General features: G+C 38.0%; 1 protein-coding gene across 1 annotated transcript in view; it reads left to right on the forward strand.

Moving 5' to 3' along the window:
- Positions 1–567: 567 nt before the first annotated feature.
- The window catches only part of LOC139693635 (FHF complex subunit HOOK interacting protein 2A-like), a 70284-nt gene continuing 50960 nt past the window's right edge, over positions 568–19891 (forward strand). Inside the window, exons 1-5 of the mRNA XM_071591871.1 lie at positions 568–759; positions 841–981; positions 7975–8235; positions 15431–15685; positions 19251–19441. Coding sequence (XP_071447972.1) covers positions 715–759; positions 841–981; positions 7975–8235; positions 15431–15685; positions 19251–19441 — 893 coding nt within the window. The 5' untranslated portion in view covers positions 568–714. The remainder of the gene's footprint in view (positions 760–840; positions 982–7974; positions 8236–15430; positions 15686–19250; positions 19442–19891) is intronic.

Consider the following 19891-nt stretch of genomic DNA (forward strand, 5'->3'; position numbering starts at 1 on the left):
AACTCTTCGTGGGCCAAGTACAGTTAACTAGTACTCCTCAGCTAGTATCGTATTCAAGGCCAACCATTCATTGCAACAGTCATTTTTTTCGGGAACTTTATGAGCATTCATCGTTAACCTTTAAACAGGAAATTCAGCAATCTAAAACTCACAGAATGTATCTAATATTACACAGTTTAATTCCTGAAATAAGCAAACCCTAGGTTTTTAGGTGGAATAGGATCCAAGGCCTTTACTTCCAAGTTAATGGTCCACTGTTGCGTCATTTCCAAAACGTATTTCTCATTAATTTTATCATTAAGCCCAGGAAATTAATCTTCCTGGAAAATAAAAAGTCAACTGAGCAATAGTTATTTAAAGGTCTAATGTAAGCAAACACTATTATCTTCGGGTACTATTTGTTATCATTATTGGCGTTTGTTCATTGTGTCGTGTCATAGGGTTACCATTTTTCGTTTCTTTGGGTCAGTGGAAGTTCTCGTGCCAAAGACGATTTGAATCTGCAGACCATCATTACAATGTTGGCAACATTCAAAATGCATACTGAACTCCAGTGGCTAAGTTGACGACGGTTGACCATGAATATAGTAAACAACGTAGAATTCACGAACTTCGCATCACTGGTTGCATAGGTGTTAATACCTAGTTAAAAATTAAGAACATGGCATTTTTGTGAACAACATGTTTTAATAAAGTCATATTTTAAAGGCAGAAATGCTAGGGCGAATATCTGCTGCAGTTCAGAGTGCTGTAGATACAGTGAGCTTAAATGATGCTTGAAGTTATTATTATTTATACTGATTTTAAATGAATTTTAAAAGGACAATTTCTTCTGTTTAGATTGTGCCACCTGTGCCACTCCTAGAGGATTTCGTATACCATTGGCGGATGATAACGAAGTTTTATTCTCATACATCATCAAATTTCAGAGAGCCCATTGAATCAACCAACGTTGGAGCTCATGTAGAGCAGCTGATGAAAGTGAGATGGCTAAATTGATAATATATCCCTTTTTCATCGTCTGCCTCATGCTTTTACTGTCCTAGTTTGTAGTGGCGTTATATTGAGCTCTTCTGACCCATGTCGTTTGAGTACATATTATGTAGGAAAAGACAAGCCTCACTTCAATGCGCTAGAGCCCATGGCTCATAAAATCAAATTTGATCAAAAAATGATACAAAGTGTGACCGTGAAATTATGGCGAATTTAGTTATCATTATATTTTTTACAAATTGCATGCTTTCGTAAGAGTTGTTAGGTGTGTATGTGCCAATGTATATGTATAAGTGAATATTTACATGAAATGCTGATGTCCTGACACCCCCACACCGAGTGTTGCGGTGATATGCGCAGTGTTGAGATGATTTACTTTGGTCCATGGTCTATTTATTTTGTTTTCTTTGGGGGTCGGAATTGTGCGGTGGCCAACGTGCTTGCTTTTAACCCAGAGGGCCTGGGTTCGAATCCTAGAGGCGGCAGATCTTATTTAGTGTAATCCCGATCCCTACTTGTAATTTGTGGAGAGCGCTTTGCGTGACTACGCCATCCGTCGGATGGGATGTTAAACTGCGGACTCCATGGCACTTTCGTTAAGAGTAAGATAATGCCGACACCGGGTTTCTCTCCGGCCTTCCATCTTTCCCATCCATCCTTCATGGCTCAAAAGATCTCAGCTGTCGGTCCCCCCTAAGCTACTATCACTACTTCGCTTTATTCAGCAGTTATCTTAAGTATGGCCTTTAAATCTGGGGTTAAACAATGTGCTATGTCTCAATGAGCACTGGATCACGAAAAATGAATTTGATGTGTATAAAATTAGTGATTTTGGCTTAGCATCTTTCTACTGCCGATCTGTAGCAAAAAACGGTGGTACCTGTATTTATGTCTTGAAAGGTATGCCCTTCAAGGTAATTGACTTGGACAAATTCTGTCTGGAATTGCACTTTGAAATATCTGCGATCATATTGAAGGACCTGAATTTGATCATTGCTTCTGTGTATCGCTCCCCTAATGGTGTTTTTGAACACTTCTGCAATCAACTGGAACTAGTACTATCCCTATTCTTGACTCTGAAAGCCAATATCATAATTTGTGGAGATCTCAACATTGACATAACACTAAAAACTAGTGATTGTCAGGTTCTTGAAAATCTTTTGCTTTCTTATAATTTATACTGGGCAAACAAACAGCCTACTCGACTTTCTGCCTGCCTAGATAATGTAATTACCAATTATGGTCCTGAACTGTACAGTATAAGTGTTATTGACTATCTCCTATCTGACCATCAAGGTATAAGCTTCACTTTTAATACTCAAATAACTCAAAAGATATATCCAAATAGAGGTAAAACCATAATTGTGAGGCCCATAACAATAGAAGGTTTAGAGAGTTTCCAACTGCTTCTATCTTGTATTGATTGGCATGGTTTTTGCACAGACTCAGTAGAACAAACATGTTTTTCAAGTTTTTTAGGTAATTTCCTAGGCATTTTTGAGCAATGCTTTCCTAAAAAAATTCTAAACTCTATCCCCACTAAAAATAAAAAAAATCTCTGGTATACTGGGGAGTTATTAGCTCTTAGAAATGATTTACTTAGTTACTACCACTCTTTCAAAACCAGTGGAAGCCGGCATGACAAAGAGGCCTACTTGAAATACAAAAGAGATTATTATAATTTAGTTAGGTGTGCAAAAAATAATGCTTACAAGGATTTTATATTGAGTAGTAGTAGTAGTAGTAGTAGTAGTTTTTAGGGGAGGCGACCGACAGCTAAGGTCATTTGCGCAAAAATAAACAAAAGGCAGCATGGAGTGTAATCAATCAAGAAGTTGGTCATGGTAATGGAAAAGAAAATCTTCCTTTCACCCCAGATGCTGTAAATAATTTTTTCTTAAAAGCTGTTGAAGACAATTTGTTCTCTCGAAAAGTTGATGCTGCCAATATTGGTAATATGCTGCAAAATCTTCCTCCGAATAATTTAAATTTTAAATAGAATTTTGTTACTCCACTTGATATTATATCGACTGTTAAAAAATTTAAAAAATCCAACAGTAAGGATATTTATGGTCTTTCTAACTCCCTAATAAAGGACATTATTGTGCTCATTGCGGAACCATTAGCAATGTTAGTCAATTAATGCCAACAGCTCTAAAATATTCCAAAACAGTACCTGTCTATAAGAAAGGTGATAAAGATGATTTAGCTAACTACCGCCCCATTTCCATAGTCCCCGTTTTTGGTAAAATTTTTGAAGCTATTATGAAAGATCAAATATGTAATTTTTTTGAGTTAAATAATCTCTTTTCCAAATCCCAGTACGGCTTTCGATCTGGGAAATCTACAATTTTGGCAGTAGAGTCCATAGTTAATTATGTCATTAATGCATTTGAAGAAAAGGAATCAGTCTCAGTGACACTATGTGATCTTAGTAAGGCCTTCGACTGTGTTAATCATTCAATATTACTAACAAAGCTAGAATATTATGGTATTAAGGGAGTTGCACTGAAACTAATGAAGTCATATTTGGATGATCGCCACCAATTGGTTGAACTTGATGGCTGTCGGTCTGCAGCTCTTAAAGTAAAATGTGGTGTATCACAGGGCTCTGTGCTTGGCCCAGTACTTTTCATTATCATGATTAATGATTTGCCCTGTAATATGAAACCTAGATCTGTTTTATATGCTGATGACACTACTTTTGTGCAAAAGTGTCAACATCCAGAAGATGCAAAGTTACGATCTAGCGCTACCCAAAAACAGGCTAAGGAATGGTTTGATGTTAATCATTTACAATTAAATACTAACAAAACTCAGCATATTGTGTGCAGTCTTAAATCAAAAACAACTGATATTGAAACTGCTAAAATACTAGGAATTTATATTGATACAAAACTTAATTGGGAGACTCACATCAGTCAGACCTGTAATAAACTTAGTAAAGCTGTTTATATGTTAAGAAAGCTCAACTTTATCATTTCAAATGAGTATCATTTAACACTTTACCATGCCTTCTTTCAATGTCATTTGAATTATGGTGTTGAGTTATGGGGTCATTCCCCTCATGTTAAACAAATTTTGCTACTGCAAAAGAGAGCTATTCGCTCTCTTGCTAATATACCACCACGTGATTCCTGCAAACCTTTTTTTATTAGGTATAGAATCATGACTGTATTTTGTTTGTATATCTTTAAGGCTCTGATTCATGTGAAAGTTAATCTAGAAACTTACCAATTAAGATCCAACCTCCATAACTATTCCACAAGAGGTAAATCGAATCTAAATACTACTTATTGTAGATTGTCATCAACTTACAACACATTTCACAATATGAACATACGACTGTATAACTATCTGCCTTCTCAGTTGAAATCAGATGGTATCCAGAGTTTCAAGAATAGGGTATATACCTGGTTACTTGCTCACCCACTTTACTCATTGGATGAATTCTTTTGTGACAATCTTCATCACATTTAAGAACTTATGTTTATATATTAAGTAATATTACGATTGACGACATTTAATATGGTTGTACCATTTTTAAAATGAATAAAGTATTATTATTATTATTATTGTTATGCTACTGATATAAAATGTCTTTATATTTAAAATAGCCATCTGGTTAACTACTTGTGGTGTTCTGTTGCAGAAGATCACATATAACGGTAACTTATATTTATGTATAAGTTTGAATATTCTTTGTATAGCATAAGTATCTATAACATATTGATGTATATTGAAGATAATTTACATTAGTTTCCCACAAGACACAAAGTACATCATTACAATACCAGAATAAAATAATCACCTCTACATGAGTAATTGCTGGTTAATCAAATCAAAGCATTACTTGAATAACTTTGCGACAAAATTATCTAATCAACCGTGGCAGACTGCTAGAAAACCTAGAACTACCGCATTGAAAAAAGCCGCGTATTCATTTAAAAACTCTCAAGCTCTGTACTCAGTGAATGAATTTTTGTTCATAGAAAAATGAAGATACTTTTCTGTTGTGTTTTATGCGTGATGTGTTGTTTTTTGTTTTATGTCTGATGTGCTGCTGATATCTATCTCATGCCAGATGTGTTCTTCTAGCTAAGGTTCATTTTAAGCCTACTTAATGACCTAGTATTTTAAGGTAATAAAAATAATTCAAATAAGCTACACAGTTATAGAAATCAGAGAAGCGATCTTTTCAAATGGTGGGTCCTTAAGGCTTTCAAAGTGGTATCATAAGCTAACATCTTATCTGCTTGATACCCATAGTTCTGTTGTATAAACCTGCGGACATTCATGTTGCGAGGTTGCTAATTCCTTGCCCTGTGTCACTACTTCATGCAATGAAATTAATCGGCGTAATTAATTAGACAGCTAGTGCTCAGTTGGGAATGGCCCAAGGCTACCAAAATTCGGGCCTGATACCCTCCAATCAGTAGTCAAATTCTCAACCCACGAGTTGGCCATGGAGTAAAGGAATTGGGGAAATAAAAAAAAATATTTTGTGGATTAGTGGGGATCTGGTTGGTTGAGAAGTGTATGGGCTCCTATTAATATCAAATTTACCATAGCACGTTGGATTCAAACTCTTGGGCCACAAATTGGTCATCAAAATTGGTATTTTAATTGATCTTTGTTTAGAATTCAAAGTTTTTGTTGTCTTTTGTATGAATTATATTTTATTGCTTACCATCCAGTGATTTTGTGTTTATTAAAAACTGGATGAACTTTTATCCTGTATGTATAATTGTAGTAGAACTTTGATGATAGTGATGTTAATTTTGATTTTTATAGTGATTGTGGGCATGCAATGAAATAAAACTGTGTCCTTGAGTCATAAAAATGTTAAATTCAAATTCCTACTCGAGTTACGGGGTGCATCAAGTGCTATTCTTGATTACTTAATCACTCATTACAATAATTTCAAAACTGCATAATGTGCTTACCGTACTTTCTAATCACTATTTAATGGAAGTAAATTTTTATCCTAAGTAAAATATCTGTGACAAATATGTATTGTTATAAGATAGTATATCGTATAATGAAATGTTGAACACATGAAATCCTTGCTCTCAAACGAAGATTGGCATCAAGTTTTTTGTGCAAGCTCCATTCATGTTAGTCTTGACCATTTTTAAAACAAATATTACACTCTGTTTGAATGCATGCTCCCTATAAGAGTGAATGAAACACACAGGAACTATGATTAACTTTTGAAATTCTCAAGTTTTCTGTAATAATAATAAGAACAAACTTGATTTTGCCAGCTCAAGCTCAGTGGCCTAAAGCTCATTCTAATATTCTTTAGGCTAAAAAGATGTACGTACAACCCTATTTTTAAAGAATCGTAAAATTTCAGTGACAATAGGTTGCTACAAATGAAGCAAAAGTAACGTGAAAAATTTTTGATAAATTTCTTGGGAGGAGACCAAGTAGGAATCTTCCTAATCTTTTTGATGAAAACGATAACCTAATTATAGTTGGCGGATAATTTCCAATGAAATCAACAGAGATTTGTCTAATGCAAATTCAGCATATATGTGAAACATTACTTCGATGGAACCATCATTTGCATGCGTTAATTCTATTTGCTTCTTATTACTACACCCCCGGGATGAAAAAGTGATGCTGGAAAAGTTGACTGTGAACTTTGTCCCAGGAATTGATGGTATTACAGGGAGGGTATTGTTATATTGCAATAGTTATATTATTCAACCATTATGGTTTTATCCATACTAAAAAGAAAGACTCGTACTTTTCCACAGATTGTATTATACGGTACAACGCGTTCTTTCTCCGTTTCCTCTCCAAGAAATTATCCTGGAAATGGTCAAAACAATCCATCAACGCACTTGCGAGCCCCCACCCCTTTCAAATCCTCCCAACCCTCCCCGCCCCCACTCTGTCCTGAGGGTATATATTCTTGCTCTGTCTGTTTTGCAAATTTCTACCTGATGATGCCGCAAGTCGGTGAAATGCGTTGTACCGTATAATAAAATCTGTGGAAAAGTACGAGTCTTTCTTTTTAGTATGGATATTAAATACTTCCACGAAGTGAAGCCTGAAACAATAGAATATTATGGTTTTACTCTGTATAGCCCTAACTAACTTTTGGAAACTTTTCCCCACTAAATAAAAACAAGTTCATTAACTCCCCTTTTGAAAAATGAAGGTTTTAAAAACAAAGAAGGTAATCATAGACCACTTCCACTTTTTTTCAGATCTCCAAAATATTGGAATTAATTCATTTTACAGATATCTGCATAATTTCATAAATGCAATGACTTAACTCCCAATGGGAATACGTTAAGGCAGATCTGCAAAAATGGCATTCCTCATTGCCATGAATTTTATTTCTAAAACTTTGGCCAGAAACCAGAAAGTTTTCTTTATTTTATAGATCCACCATAGCATTTGACATGGTTGTTCACCCTTGACTATATAGCGAGAGACTACATAGTCTCAATCTCACCCCAATAGCAACCTGCAAAAATTAGGCTTTTGAGGCATGCTCCCGATCTGGCTGACATCATACTTATCGAACAGATCTTAGAGAGTTGGAATCATAATCCATGAAAAATAATGTCAGGTCCGCTCACAATATCAATTGGTATACCAAGGTTCAATCTGGATCCAATGCAACAATTTCAAAATGTAAAAATCATTTGTACTGCCTGGGATTCAGATCCATCGATGTCTGGCCGAGTGCTTGAGGCAGTTAAGCTAATGAGGTGTCCATAACTGGTGCAGCATCTCCTACAGTGTCTTTGGGTCCAATTCTCCTCTTGGATTATTTCAATGACTGACCTCTACTTAATGCTAACAGTAATTTGAAATATATATTATTTGCTGATGATGCCAATTTTATTATTTTAAAAGAATCATGGATTCTCACTTTTATCAAACTCGGAAATTACTGAAGAGTATTTGGAATTGATGTGAGAGTAGAAATCTGAAACCAAAATTATTGTACAATTTTAGATATTGATTGAAGAAGAAGCAGAGGGAAAGTGTATTCATGATGCACAGGGGAGACATGCAGTTTCAGCTGAAGATGACATCAGCACTGGACCTTGTCTTGAATATCTTCTGGAGCATCGGCTGCTTGATGTTTTTGCAACATTGGCATCAACAGACCAACCAATAGGAATGAGGACCTCCTGTCTTGAATTCTTCTCCCGATTACTACCCCACATTCAACCACCAGTGCTCCCTCATGTGGCCATTATCAGTCCAGTCAAGGTGAGATTGCCATGACTTTTGAGAGTATTTTCATCACTTGGCTTTGGCATTCAAATGAAAGGTAACCTACATAGTGTGTTTCACATTTTCACTATTAAAAAGAGCTCTTTCACATTCAGCAAGTTTACTGATAGTAATTTGAAAAGTTCTCGGAAGGTAATAGAATTACATGACTTACCTCGGTGAAACATTTTTATTGTTCAATGTAGTTGCCCTGTGCACTAATTATTTTGGTCCAGCGATGTTTCAATATTTTGATCGCATCTTGAAAATTAGATTCCTAATAATTATTATTTAACCTACAGGTTGAGGTAGATTTTGGATGGACACAACTACCAAATAAATATTTTGTGACTCCTAACAAAACACAATCCAGCTACCTACTCTACATCAAGTCCTTCTTCATCTCTGTGTACTTCCTTCATCGCCTATCTAATACATCCTTATCTATCCTGTACCTGCCCTTTCCTCGTCTGCCATTAACATTCTCCCCTCTATATTACAGTCTTCAGCATCAAACTATTGCAGATCAATACCCCCTTCATCCATTTTTCCTGCATCCATAGGATTTCTCATAAAAAACCCCTCTCCTTGCCCATCATACCCAGTTCTTCTTCATTTGTTTTCTTCTAGGTCCATTTCACCTTCTCCATTCTTCACCAAACCCACATTTCAAGAAGCTCCAGTCTACGTCTATCCTCCTGCTTCAATGACCACGTTTCTGCACCATACATAGCTACACTCCATATCAAAGTTTCTACGAGTCTTTTCTTAAGATCCTTACTCAACGTCCCTGTCATCAACTCCCTCCTTGCGAAAGCCTCTTTGTGTAGTGCAATTCTTCTCCTTACTTCCCTACTACTTTGACCGTGTTGGTCCAAAACACTTCGAGATACATAAACTGTTCTACCTGCTCTAGTTTTTGCCCTCCTATTTTAATGTTTAAATTAGCCTTTTTCATTCTGGAAAATCGCATAACCTTTGTTTCATCTGATATCATGGACTGAGTTTCCAATTCACTCAGCAATACTTGCAATCCCTTCGCTGACAGACAAATTAGAGCTTGGTCATCGGCAAACCTAACTGATTTTACGAATTCCCCGCCCATTTTCGTTCCTACCTCCAGTTCTTCCCATGCCTCTTTATAATCATTTCCTCCACTTATATGTGGTATAATGGGCAACCCTGCCTTGCATCTCTTCCTAACACTGCCTATCCAGACTCTCCATTCCCCACTCGCACTTGAGCAGTCTGAGACATGTACAGGTTGCGGATTAGCCTCCTGTCCCTCCAATCTATTCCTATTTTATTCAATATACTCATTAGTTATTTCCAATTCACATCAAACACTTTCTCAAAATCTACGAAACAGGCAAGTACCTTATGGTTGTATTCTATATTCCTCTCGCTTAATAATCTCATTACTGCAATGGCATCACGCATACCTCTTCCCTTCCTAAACCCAAACTGATCATCCCCTAAGTAATCATTTGCACTACTCTATCCTTTTGTTGATGATCCATGAGAACAACTTAAGCTGCATGGGATATTAAACTTATTGTTCTTTAGTCCTCACATGATTTAGCCTTTACCTTTTACAGGATAGAAACTAACACTGATTTCACAAAGCCTTCCGGCAAGATTCCTTCTCATAGATGCTATGAATCAGTCCATTCAGACTCTTCCTCCCGAACCTTTTCTGCGGGAATATTGTCTATCCCCATGGTCTTATTTGATTTCATCTCCCTCAATGCTCTTTCTATCTCATCATTGAGTATGCCTGGACCTCTGCTATCTTCCTCTACATGATGTTCTCTTTCTATGTCTAACCTCGTCGGCCTAAGTTCTTTACCATACAGTGCTTCTATATATTCCTTCCATCTTTCTTGGATCTTTCCTCTGTCAACTATTATCTTACCTGCCTTATATCTAACTCTTAGCACAGATCTTCCCTTCTCACTTCCCGATAGTGATTTAACCTTGCTGTACAGCACCTCAATTTCACCCTTCCTCTGCAGATTTTCCATATCTTCGCACTGCGTCTTCCACCATGCTTCTTTAGCTTTATTTGTTGCCTGTCTCAATATATTACGAGGGTCATCCGGAAAGTAGTACCCGTTCGTGAAATAAAGACACAAAAGTAAATATTAACAAACATAAAAAATTTTATTTGAAAGAGGATACTTTAAACTACTTCTCAACATAATCTCCAAGCAAATTAAGGCATTTGTCATAACGTGTGACAAGTTTCTGTATTCCTGCTGCATAGTCCTTCGCCGCCAGCTCATTGAGATACGCGAGGGACCCATCTTGCACAAATTTTTGCATAATGCAGATGGTGTTTAACAATTTCATGAACAATTGTTCGAGAAACATTGGGAAAATGCTCACAGATGTCATCAATTGTGACGCGCCGATCGTTCCTCACGAATTCGTCAACTGAGCTCACCAGTTGGTCTGTAATGACAGACGGTCTCTCCGAACGCTCATCGTCGTGTGTGTTCCCCCTCCCCATGTTGAAGTTGCGACACCACCGCCGAACAGACGACTCGTCCATTACATTGTCTCCATACACCTCCTTTAATTGGCGATGAATATCACATGGGCGAACGTTTCTTGCATTGAGGAATTTAATCACTGCCCTCACTTCACAACTGGCGGCGTTCTCAATTTTTTTAAACATTGTAAACAATCACAGAAACAACACAGGCAATGCTAGCGTCACGCAACTTGGCTCAGAGAAGGCAGACAAGCCACTGAAGCTATCTGACCTCGTCCAGCGGCTACTCGCGTCGTCAGCACTTCATGCGGCACGAACGGGTACTACTTTCCGGATGACCCTCGTGTATAACTCCTTGTTACTTCTGCCTAACTTTGTGTGAACATTCTTCCATTTTCTTCTCTCATCTATCTTTCTAATCATCTTTCCTGTGATCCATGGTTTCCTTGTCCTTTTCCCATTAACAGTTCCTATAGTTTCTTTTGTGGCTTTCAATATCCCATTCTTGATACATTCCCATTTTTCTTTGATAGTACTTCTTCTTCTCCGTCTTCTGTCCTGTTGCTGTTATTAGATTCCTTAAGGTCTGCAAAATACCTGTCTACTTCGGCTGTTAATTATTTGTTTGAAGAGAATCTCCATCTGCCGAGGGGCATTTTGAACTTGGGGAAGTGATAGAATATGAATTGATGAAATATTTCTTCCTTGCCTTTTTTCAAGTATCTTTAGTTGTTGGTCCAGGAGGTTAGGGTAGTATTGTCCAGTAATTTTTTGACCAGTGAAAAGATAACCTATCAGCAGAATCCCTTTTGCAGCCCAGAAAACTGAAGCCATCACCTTCCTGATTGACCTTATTGCAATTGCTTTCTTTGGTGGAGATGAATCAACATGCTTCCACTGCTTTGACTGCTGTGTTGTCTCTGGGGTATAGTAGTGGACCCAAGTTTCATTTGTGGCCAGTAACCGGTGCAGTAAATTTTGTTTGCTATTCTTAAAATGGGTCTAACATTGTTAAAAAATTTCCATTCTAATGCATTTTTGATCCTGAGTCAAGGGTCGCTGCACCCATTTAGCAGATAATTTTCCCATATCCAATTCCACTGTTAAAATGTGAAATGCCCATTCAGATGATATCCCTATGACATCAGCAATTTCTTGCTTTCAGTCTGCTTGCATGCTTTACTTTCAGTCTGGGATCCTCCATGACCATTTTATACACTTTTGCATTAATTAATGGCTTTAATGGTAGTGGCACATTTTGGCCAACCACTGCGTGATTCATCATCTAAGCTACCCGAACAAACTCGTTTGTTCACTTGGCAACAGTTGAATATGACAGAGCAGAGTCCCCCAGATTGTTCTGAAAGTCTGCATGAATTTCCTTTGCTTTCATACCTTTCTTTACGGAGTATTTAATCAGTACTAGAATCTCAATTTTTTTCATCTTCACAAATCACTAGATGGGAACAGCAACAGAGAGGCACCACACATCTCTTCCCAGAGCAGTAACGCATTACATGTTTACTTGTAAAGGATTACCTGATAATATGTGCGAGGCTAGTTAATTTTCATTGATAAACACAATTTTGAATTGCCATGAAGTATTTAAAAAATTCAGTGATGAGGGATTCTTTAGCTATATCTAGCATCAAAATAAATAACTGAAGTATCAATAATGGCCTAGGAATAATATTACTTGGGAAATCTATTTGTGGTCAGTTTAAATTTTGCACTTTGGAATACAAGGTTAGACTTGGCCTTTTCTCAGCATTTTTACAAGGATAATAATGTTTTAATTTCTGTGTTTTAGAGTGTATACTTCATCCAAGTACTGACATATCTATTGATAATGATAAGAATCATAGTACTTTTTTCCTTGGATTTTAATTTAAAAATGTAGTGTTTCCACAATTATTTAAATGCCATTAACTTGAAAGGAAATAGCTTTAATGAATGTGAATTTTCATGTTGATATTTACAGTCATTTCAAATGCTGTTTATAAAGATAAATTATTTTTGCATTGGTCGGACTGACATAGTAATTTGTTGTCTTTCAAATGAGGGACTGCATAAGGGGCGGGGAAACAGAAATGTGCCAGGCCTACGGACGGTGACCAAACTAATCAGATGGCTCTTGGTCTCGGCCGGGTGCCAATGTAGCACAGGTTGCCTGTGGAGCATAATGTATGTGTGCAGCGGAGTGAATGCATTCACTCAAAAGTCTGTGAAGAATTACCCTTCTGCGTCCACACACCGTTGCCAGGGGGTTTTCCATGCCTTCTGGAAGGTGGCACCCAGCATACTGCTAAGCTATCTCATCACGGCCTGTTGTAACGCTTCCAGCAAGCCGTGATGAGGTCCGCCCAGAATGGATTTGGGGCGGGAGAAGAGAAAGAAGTTTGGCGGGTCATTGTCTTAAAAATTTGGATCCTCACTCATGTGGTCGAGAAGCTCTTGGTAGATCCGCATGTGAGTTTCCTTTTGTTTGCCCAAGAGCACTCGCAGCACCAACTTTGCACAAACTGTTCTCATGCCCATATTTTTGGTCACAAGTCATTGCACATCACTTAAAGGGATGCCAAGTTCATCAGAAACCATGCGAACACTTGATCTGTGATCCTTGTCCAACAAATTCTCCACTCTTGCAAGATTTTCATCACTTTTTGAGGTTAAAGGGCATCCTGAACGTTCGGCGTCTTCAACATCTTCTCTACCCTTCCAAAACAACTTGTGCCACTCAAAAGCACCCAATCCACCCATGGCGTTATCATCATAAGCTGCCGTGAGCATGTCATGAGTGTCTTTTCCTGGTTTTCCATGTTTGCCAGCATAATTTGATGGCATAGTGCTGTGTCAGTTACTGGTTCATGATGGAGCGTAACAAGGTCACATTATAGAAGTTTTGCAAACGAACAATCCATGCTCTGCAAAGGCCGGGAGCCAACCGTCAATGGCATCCAGCCTTTCCCGAGACTCCTCTCCCCCGAACCCAGCCAGAGAAACCGCCACCCGTCCATCCATCCAAGAAAAAATAAGTCATGCTAATTTTGGGGAAGACCTTGTACATGTTAGGTACTTACTTATCTAACACTGTGGTAGATAAATACTTCACCATAGGAATGAATTCCTTACACTGAGTGCTAGCAATAAGAAATGCAGAAAGGTGTAGTGACAGGGTTAACATTCATCTATATGCTTAAAAAAGTTAAATATTCCAAATGAAGGACTTGGAAACTATAAGTAAAGTATCTCTTCAATGTAAAGTGGTTCTCCATCTCTAGGGAACCCATGATATTTTCAAAACTGGTTTTAATGATGCATTATACAGTCTTCAATGTCGAAAGGGGGAAATGCTGTAATATTTGTGCGTGTAAATTCAGCAGTGTTCATTTGATTAGATCAGGGGATACTAAGTAGTAAAGCTGGTAGACCAAAATCTTGAGAAATGAATTTATATTGTGAAAAATTGGTATCTAATAAAATGGCTGGCACCAATGCCAATTTATTAGGTGACAAATAACTCAAGAGGACTGAAGAGAAAGTTGGCAAAGTTTATGGTGAATCTTTTACCTTTCATTGGTATGATTTATAATTGATTTCGAAATTCTCACTGTAGCCGTGTGAGTGCACAGGTGATGCTGAATGTTCTGGATGACATGCTGAGGTAATTTCTCAAGAAACCCATGATCAAGATAATAGAAGAATTAAGGTGCAAGAAATCACCAAGCTCTAGGCATTTTGAGTGAGTGGGTGCATAGTGTTTGGTACCAACATTTGGACATGTGAAATTGTTTGGTGCTCATTTTTTCAACCTGAGAATCATTCCTTTATAAGTCGGCCAGGGTGAATGGATTCTTAACTTGCAAGGAAGCATATGAAGATTCTGGCTGGGTGGTCATGGCGGAACTAGATTTCTTCCACCAGAAATAAATCACAGCATCTATTCTCAGAGCCAAGAAATTTTTCTTGCCAAATAATGCCTTCTTCACATCACTTTTCATGACTGAAATGGGGTCTAACCATCTTTTTAAGTGGTGTTCACCGCACTCTTCAAAGAGGCTCCAGCGTTGGAGTTAATCCATTTGATAACTTCGAGGCCATGTAGGGATGGCCTTCCAATGTTGTGTAACTTCTGCCGCAGATGGTAGGAATTCAACAACAGGTGAGAGTGAACGGAACAGCTGGAGAGCTACAGGAATATTACAGACATCATGTACCGTTAAATATCAGTCCATCTTCACATTAATGAAAATGCAAAAAGATAGATATTTCTTGAAAATGATCTAACATCTTTGGTAATCAGTTGAAACATTTTTATAAGTTCACACCTCATTGTTCTTGGGTTGGAGGCTGATTTTGATCTGAATACTTGCAAGATGAATGTCTCTTTTTGAAATACTACCACATGCATATATCATGAGAGTATTGGATATATTTTTAATGACTTGCAATGTGGTCTATATTTCTGGCTAATTTTTAAATGACTTTGTGTATTTTATGCTATAATGAAATTGAAATCTGCAATAAACACTTTTGTATGCCAATGCAAAGCATACAGGACAGTTCGTCATTACAGCATAAACTTAGTGTATTGTGTATTTCTTGTTTTAAACACTTAAAAAATATGTGCACGTTTTTAGAGTTCATGCTTCAGAGAATTAATTTTACTTTTTTGCGTTGTTTCAATGCTTACAGAAAGTTGTCGAGCTTTGTTTGCAAACTAAAGCATCACCTACCGAAGTTGAAGAAGTTAATTTTTTGTGTACTCTGTGTGCTGTAATGGGAAAAAATCCTACATTGATCAATGTTTACATGAGTATCAATGAAGAAACTTCGGCTGAAAATATGGCTCCTGAATCTCCTCTGGAAACAATAAAGCTGCAAATTCCAAAAGAAGAACCTTCAAGGTTTCACCTTTGTGATGCCCTTCTCAATCATTTGCAGAGTGCCGTAAGTTTTTTTTTTTTAGATTCCTAATCACATTACTACTAAACTCTCTGCATGAATTTTGTTTTAGTGTTATCTTTACTGTTCTTATGTATATTTACCATTGTATGTTTGCTTTTTTGGGGAAGTGTAATTATAAATGGTTATTCAGCACACCATGGCAACAGAAATGAATGTGGTTTAAGATAGATCTTTCCTGAAGGTAGATACCTAAGCTGTGTACAAATGATTAGGTGTGGCCTCAATTGCCATAGTAGTGTTATTTTGTATTGATATAAATGAAATGCAGTGGTGAATGGAAATGAAAATTAATGATAGGAGGGCTGTCCAGAAAGTAAATCACGTTTGTGTGTAGCGAGCGAAGTAGTGGGGGAAGCCAAATGTTTGCTGCATTGACACACACACACACACACACTAGGGCAGCATGCCTGCATGCAAAATGAACAATGCAATTGAAAATCCTGACAAATTTGAAGGTCGTTCAGTGATAAGGTTTTTACTGGCAATAAACTTCAAAACTGATGACATTCATCGGGAAATTTGTGCTCTGCACCAACTAAGTGATGAGTGACAGTATTGTGTGTTAGTGTAAGTTTAAGAGTGAATGAACAAATGTCCATGATGTCCAAGAAGTGGCCATTGGTCAGTTCATCTGTCACAAGGCTAGGCAGACCACTGCAGTCCTAATCGTGAACATTGGTGCTCTGGCCATTTTCAAACGGAATGCACCACTACCTCACTCCACCACTTCACTTATCATTCATGATCCGTAAACTTCACAAAGTTGTGTACGAGTTTCAATTGGCATTTGGTCTTTCTCCAGTAAAATCCTTAAATCACAGATCGCACTACACAACTCTCAGGATTTTCCATTTTAGCGCACATTTCAACAGTTAGTAGTTAGCAAAGTGGAAGAATCGCAGTCTGCATGCTACCACTAAGTGTAGGGATGTTTAGATGCCAAGATAGTGGCTCTAGCCCTACCCACCGCCATGTTAGGCCAAAACGTAAGTTACTTTCTGGTCAGTCCCTGTATAATTTCTAATCGTAGTGGTGCCTAGTAGGCCCAAGGAGGAGGCGACCATCAGAGGACATTTGCACCATTAGGGAGAAGGTTGGGGTAATTTGGTGGAGGTAGGCTGCTTAGGGAATGGGGGAGGCATGGGTGGAGGTGGAAACCTGTTGCCAACATCGGCCTATTCATAATTTAGTGTATCCAGTCCTTAATTCAACATTGCATAGCACAGATGGCACATACTGCTAGAAGTGCTCTCCTCATGGCACCACAAATGTTAGGACTTGGATACCATTCATAAATCCTACCACCAACAGGATTCTAGTGCCAGCTTTCCTCAAGGTGGGCAGCCTTTAGTACGCCAGCAACCAAACAAATTGTGATTGCCACCATTCAAATCAGAGCAGTAGTGGTCAGATGATGGGGACCAAATAGGTGTAACTTTTGATTCTGGGGTCAACAGTCGGGGGATTAGCTCTTATGACATGCAGTAGTGAAACAAACGAAATGCTGTTTGTACAAATGGATTTTTATAATAGTTATTTCATGTGCACATTATTCTCTGTAAAGTGGCATAATGATGAACTGGTTAGGTTAGCATTCATTTTGATGTACCCCTATGGAAAAATATTTGCTGTGGTTTTAAATGAATATTTAAACTTGTAAATCAAATCAAGAATTCCTGTGAAAATTTCATTCCCATGAAAGTTTCACACTCGAGGAGGTTAAACATTAAATCCTTCTGCTTTTGTGATAGCTGCAAAGCTCTGTTTTCCAAGTATGATGTAGATAAAACTGCTCTGGATGATTTTTTTTAATGGATGGATGACACATGCCCTCTGTGAGCTTTCTGGTATCCATAGACTGACCTAAAAATGTAATTAACCTGTTTTCAAGCATTTGTAATAAATGCTAGGTTGTGAATATGTTATGTGAGACATATCGGAGGCATTATCAACGATTGTCGACATTGTCTTTGATCGAAAGCAAATGGTTCTCTATGTTTATGTTGTTTCTGTGTTCGAGGTGTATGCAAACCAGGTTGAATTGAAAAATAATGGTGCGTGAACATAGACATTTTATACCAGGATCTGTCCATAAAGCAATGAGATGCATATTTTCCCACCATGCAGAAAAAAGCCTCTGGCAGTACTTTTAGGTAGGGTAGGTGGACGGGGATCTAAGCCACACACTCCCATCGGCCATCATTGTGTAGGGGCTGTTACAGGGTATAAAAAATGTTATAAACAAGATATTCTTTTTTGTCCCGGTTGCATTTCAAGTTGGAGTGTACAATTAAACAATGACATGTGATTAAGTTTCATATTTAACTCAGGAAACCAGGTACAAAGTCAATGGCCATTCTTCAAAAGACCTTTGGAGAAGATTACTGGTGCAAAGTGCAGGTTTGCTGCTAATTTAAATTGTTTGAGGAGGGTGGGGATGGCAGAGAAGACATTGAGGGCAAATTTACATTCTGGATGAGGGTCAACCAGCTGAAATCAGGAAAATTTGGACCCAGTGCGATTTTCAAACCTTGACCATCCCTGTCAACATAATAGCCGGAATAAGAGTCAGAATAATATCTGAAATGTTGAGACATCAAAAACTAATTGTGCAAGAAATTGTGGCAAATGAATTTATGATGATAAAAGTTTGTGTCCAGTTGTTTCCTAGGTTTTGAGTCGTGATTGAAAAGACAAATTCTGGACAATTGTCCTCAAAATTTCAAAACATGCACAAAGTGAACCTATTTTTTCAGGCGCAGTGATAGTAGGTGATGAATCTAGGTCGTGGAGTATGAAAAGGCAAAGCAGAGAGTGGCTCACAAAAGAGTGACCCAACCCTAAGCAGGCCTGAATGTGCTAATCAAAGACCAAATCAATGCTCGTTGTCATTTTCAAATTGAACCACATGGCCCACAAGGAATGTTTATCCACTGGGTAAACCATCAATGCTGCATTTGACATGGGCGTGCTTGATTGCGTGAGATAAATCACATCCTGGGTCCCCCCACCACAAGTCACCCATTGCTGCTGGTTAGGGAGTTATTGCTCAACCTAATCCAGACAATGTTGCCTCAGCCACCCTACTTTCCTAACCTGACCCATGCCAACTTCATTTTGTTCCCCTGAATCAGAAGTGACCTCAAGGGACACAATTTCAAAACCAAAGATACATTGGAAGCAGCTGCCTCAAGCACTATGAAGGATGTTCAAGTTGCTGCCTTCCAGGAGACGTACCAAGCTCAACAGCCATGCTGGCAACGGTTTCCAAATTTGAAAATAATCGACCCTACGTAGCAAAAAAAATCTCAATAGTTTTTTTTATTAAATTAAGTCTCAATGCTTTCTGGACAGACCCTGTACATCCCCAAACCCCTTATACATTTGTGTACATGCCGCTTGTAGCAGGGAAGCTGGAACTAACTTAAGTATTTTGTGCATGCAAGCATATTGCCAGAAGAGTTGTTAATCTCAACCTTGTATATATTTCATATCCTAATGATTTTTTTAAATGAAAAAAATGTACATGATATACTCCTGTGTACAGGATTATAGGGTGGTGTTAAGAGCATGTGAGGGTCTAATGTTGCTGGCTTCTCTGCCATTCGATTCGCTTGCGGGGACGTTGGTCCTCTCTGGGCTGCCCGAAGCCCTGCCCAGTAGGTTGGCTCTCCTCTTCTCCGCTATCCCTCCAGAGTTGGACCCAAACAACTTGGATGATGTCCATGCAACGTGGGGGTGAGTGCATCATTGTGTGCATTTATGCATGTGGAACAATCCTGGATCACCTGCAATGCTTAAAAGAACCCAGACATGATGCCTACCATCTGCTTCTCATTAAGTGCGAAGTCACCCTTGCATCCTTTGGTGCTCATTAGAGGCCTTTATTATATTTTTGTGGTTGAGTGTGTCACTCTTTCCCTCATGCAGTCCAGATTCACCCTCTTCATCTCTCTCTGCTGATTTCATCTAAATTCTTCTCCTCATCACTAGGCCGTAGTGTGTTTTTCCAATGTTCTATTTGGCTAAATCTATATGGAGCTTCTTATATCTATGGAAAATGAATTAATATAGTATTCAATTTAGGTTTCTATAGATTTGTCACTCAAGTGTTGATGATTTATAAAAATTGGGAAATGTATAAAATGTGGAAAAGTGTAGGTAATAGGGCCATTCGGAAAGTAAATA

This window comes from Hetaerina americana, unplaced genomic scaffold (genome assembly GCF_022747635.1).
Source record: "Hetaerina americana unplaced genomic scaffold, ioHetAmer1.1.p SCAF_5, whole genome shotgun sequence".
Taxonomy (NCBI): Eukaryota; Metazoa; Arthropoda; class Insecta; order Odonata; family Calopterygidae; genus Hetaerina; species Hetaerina americana.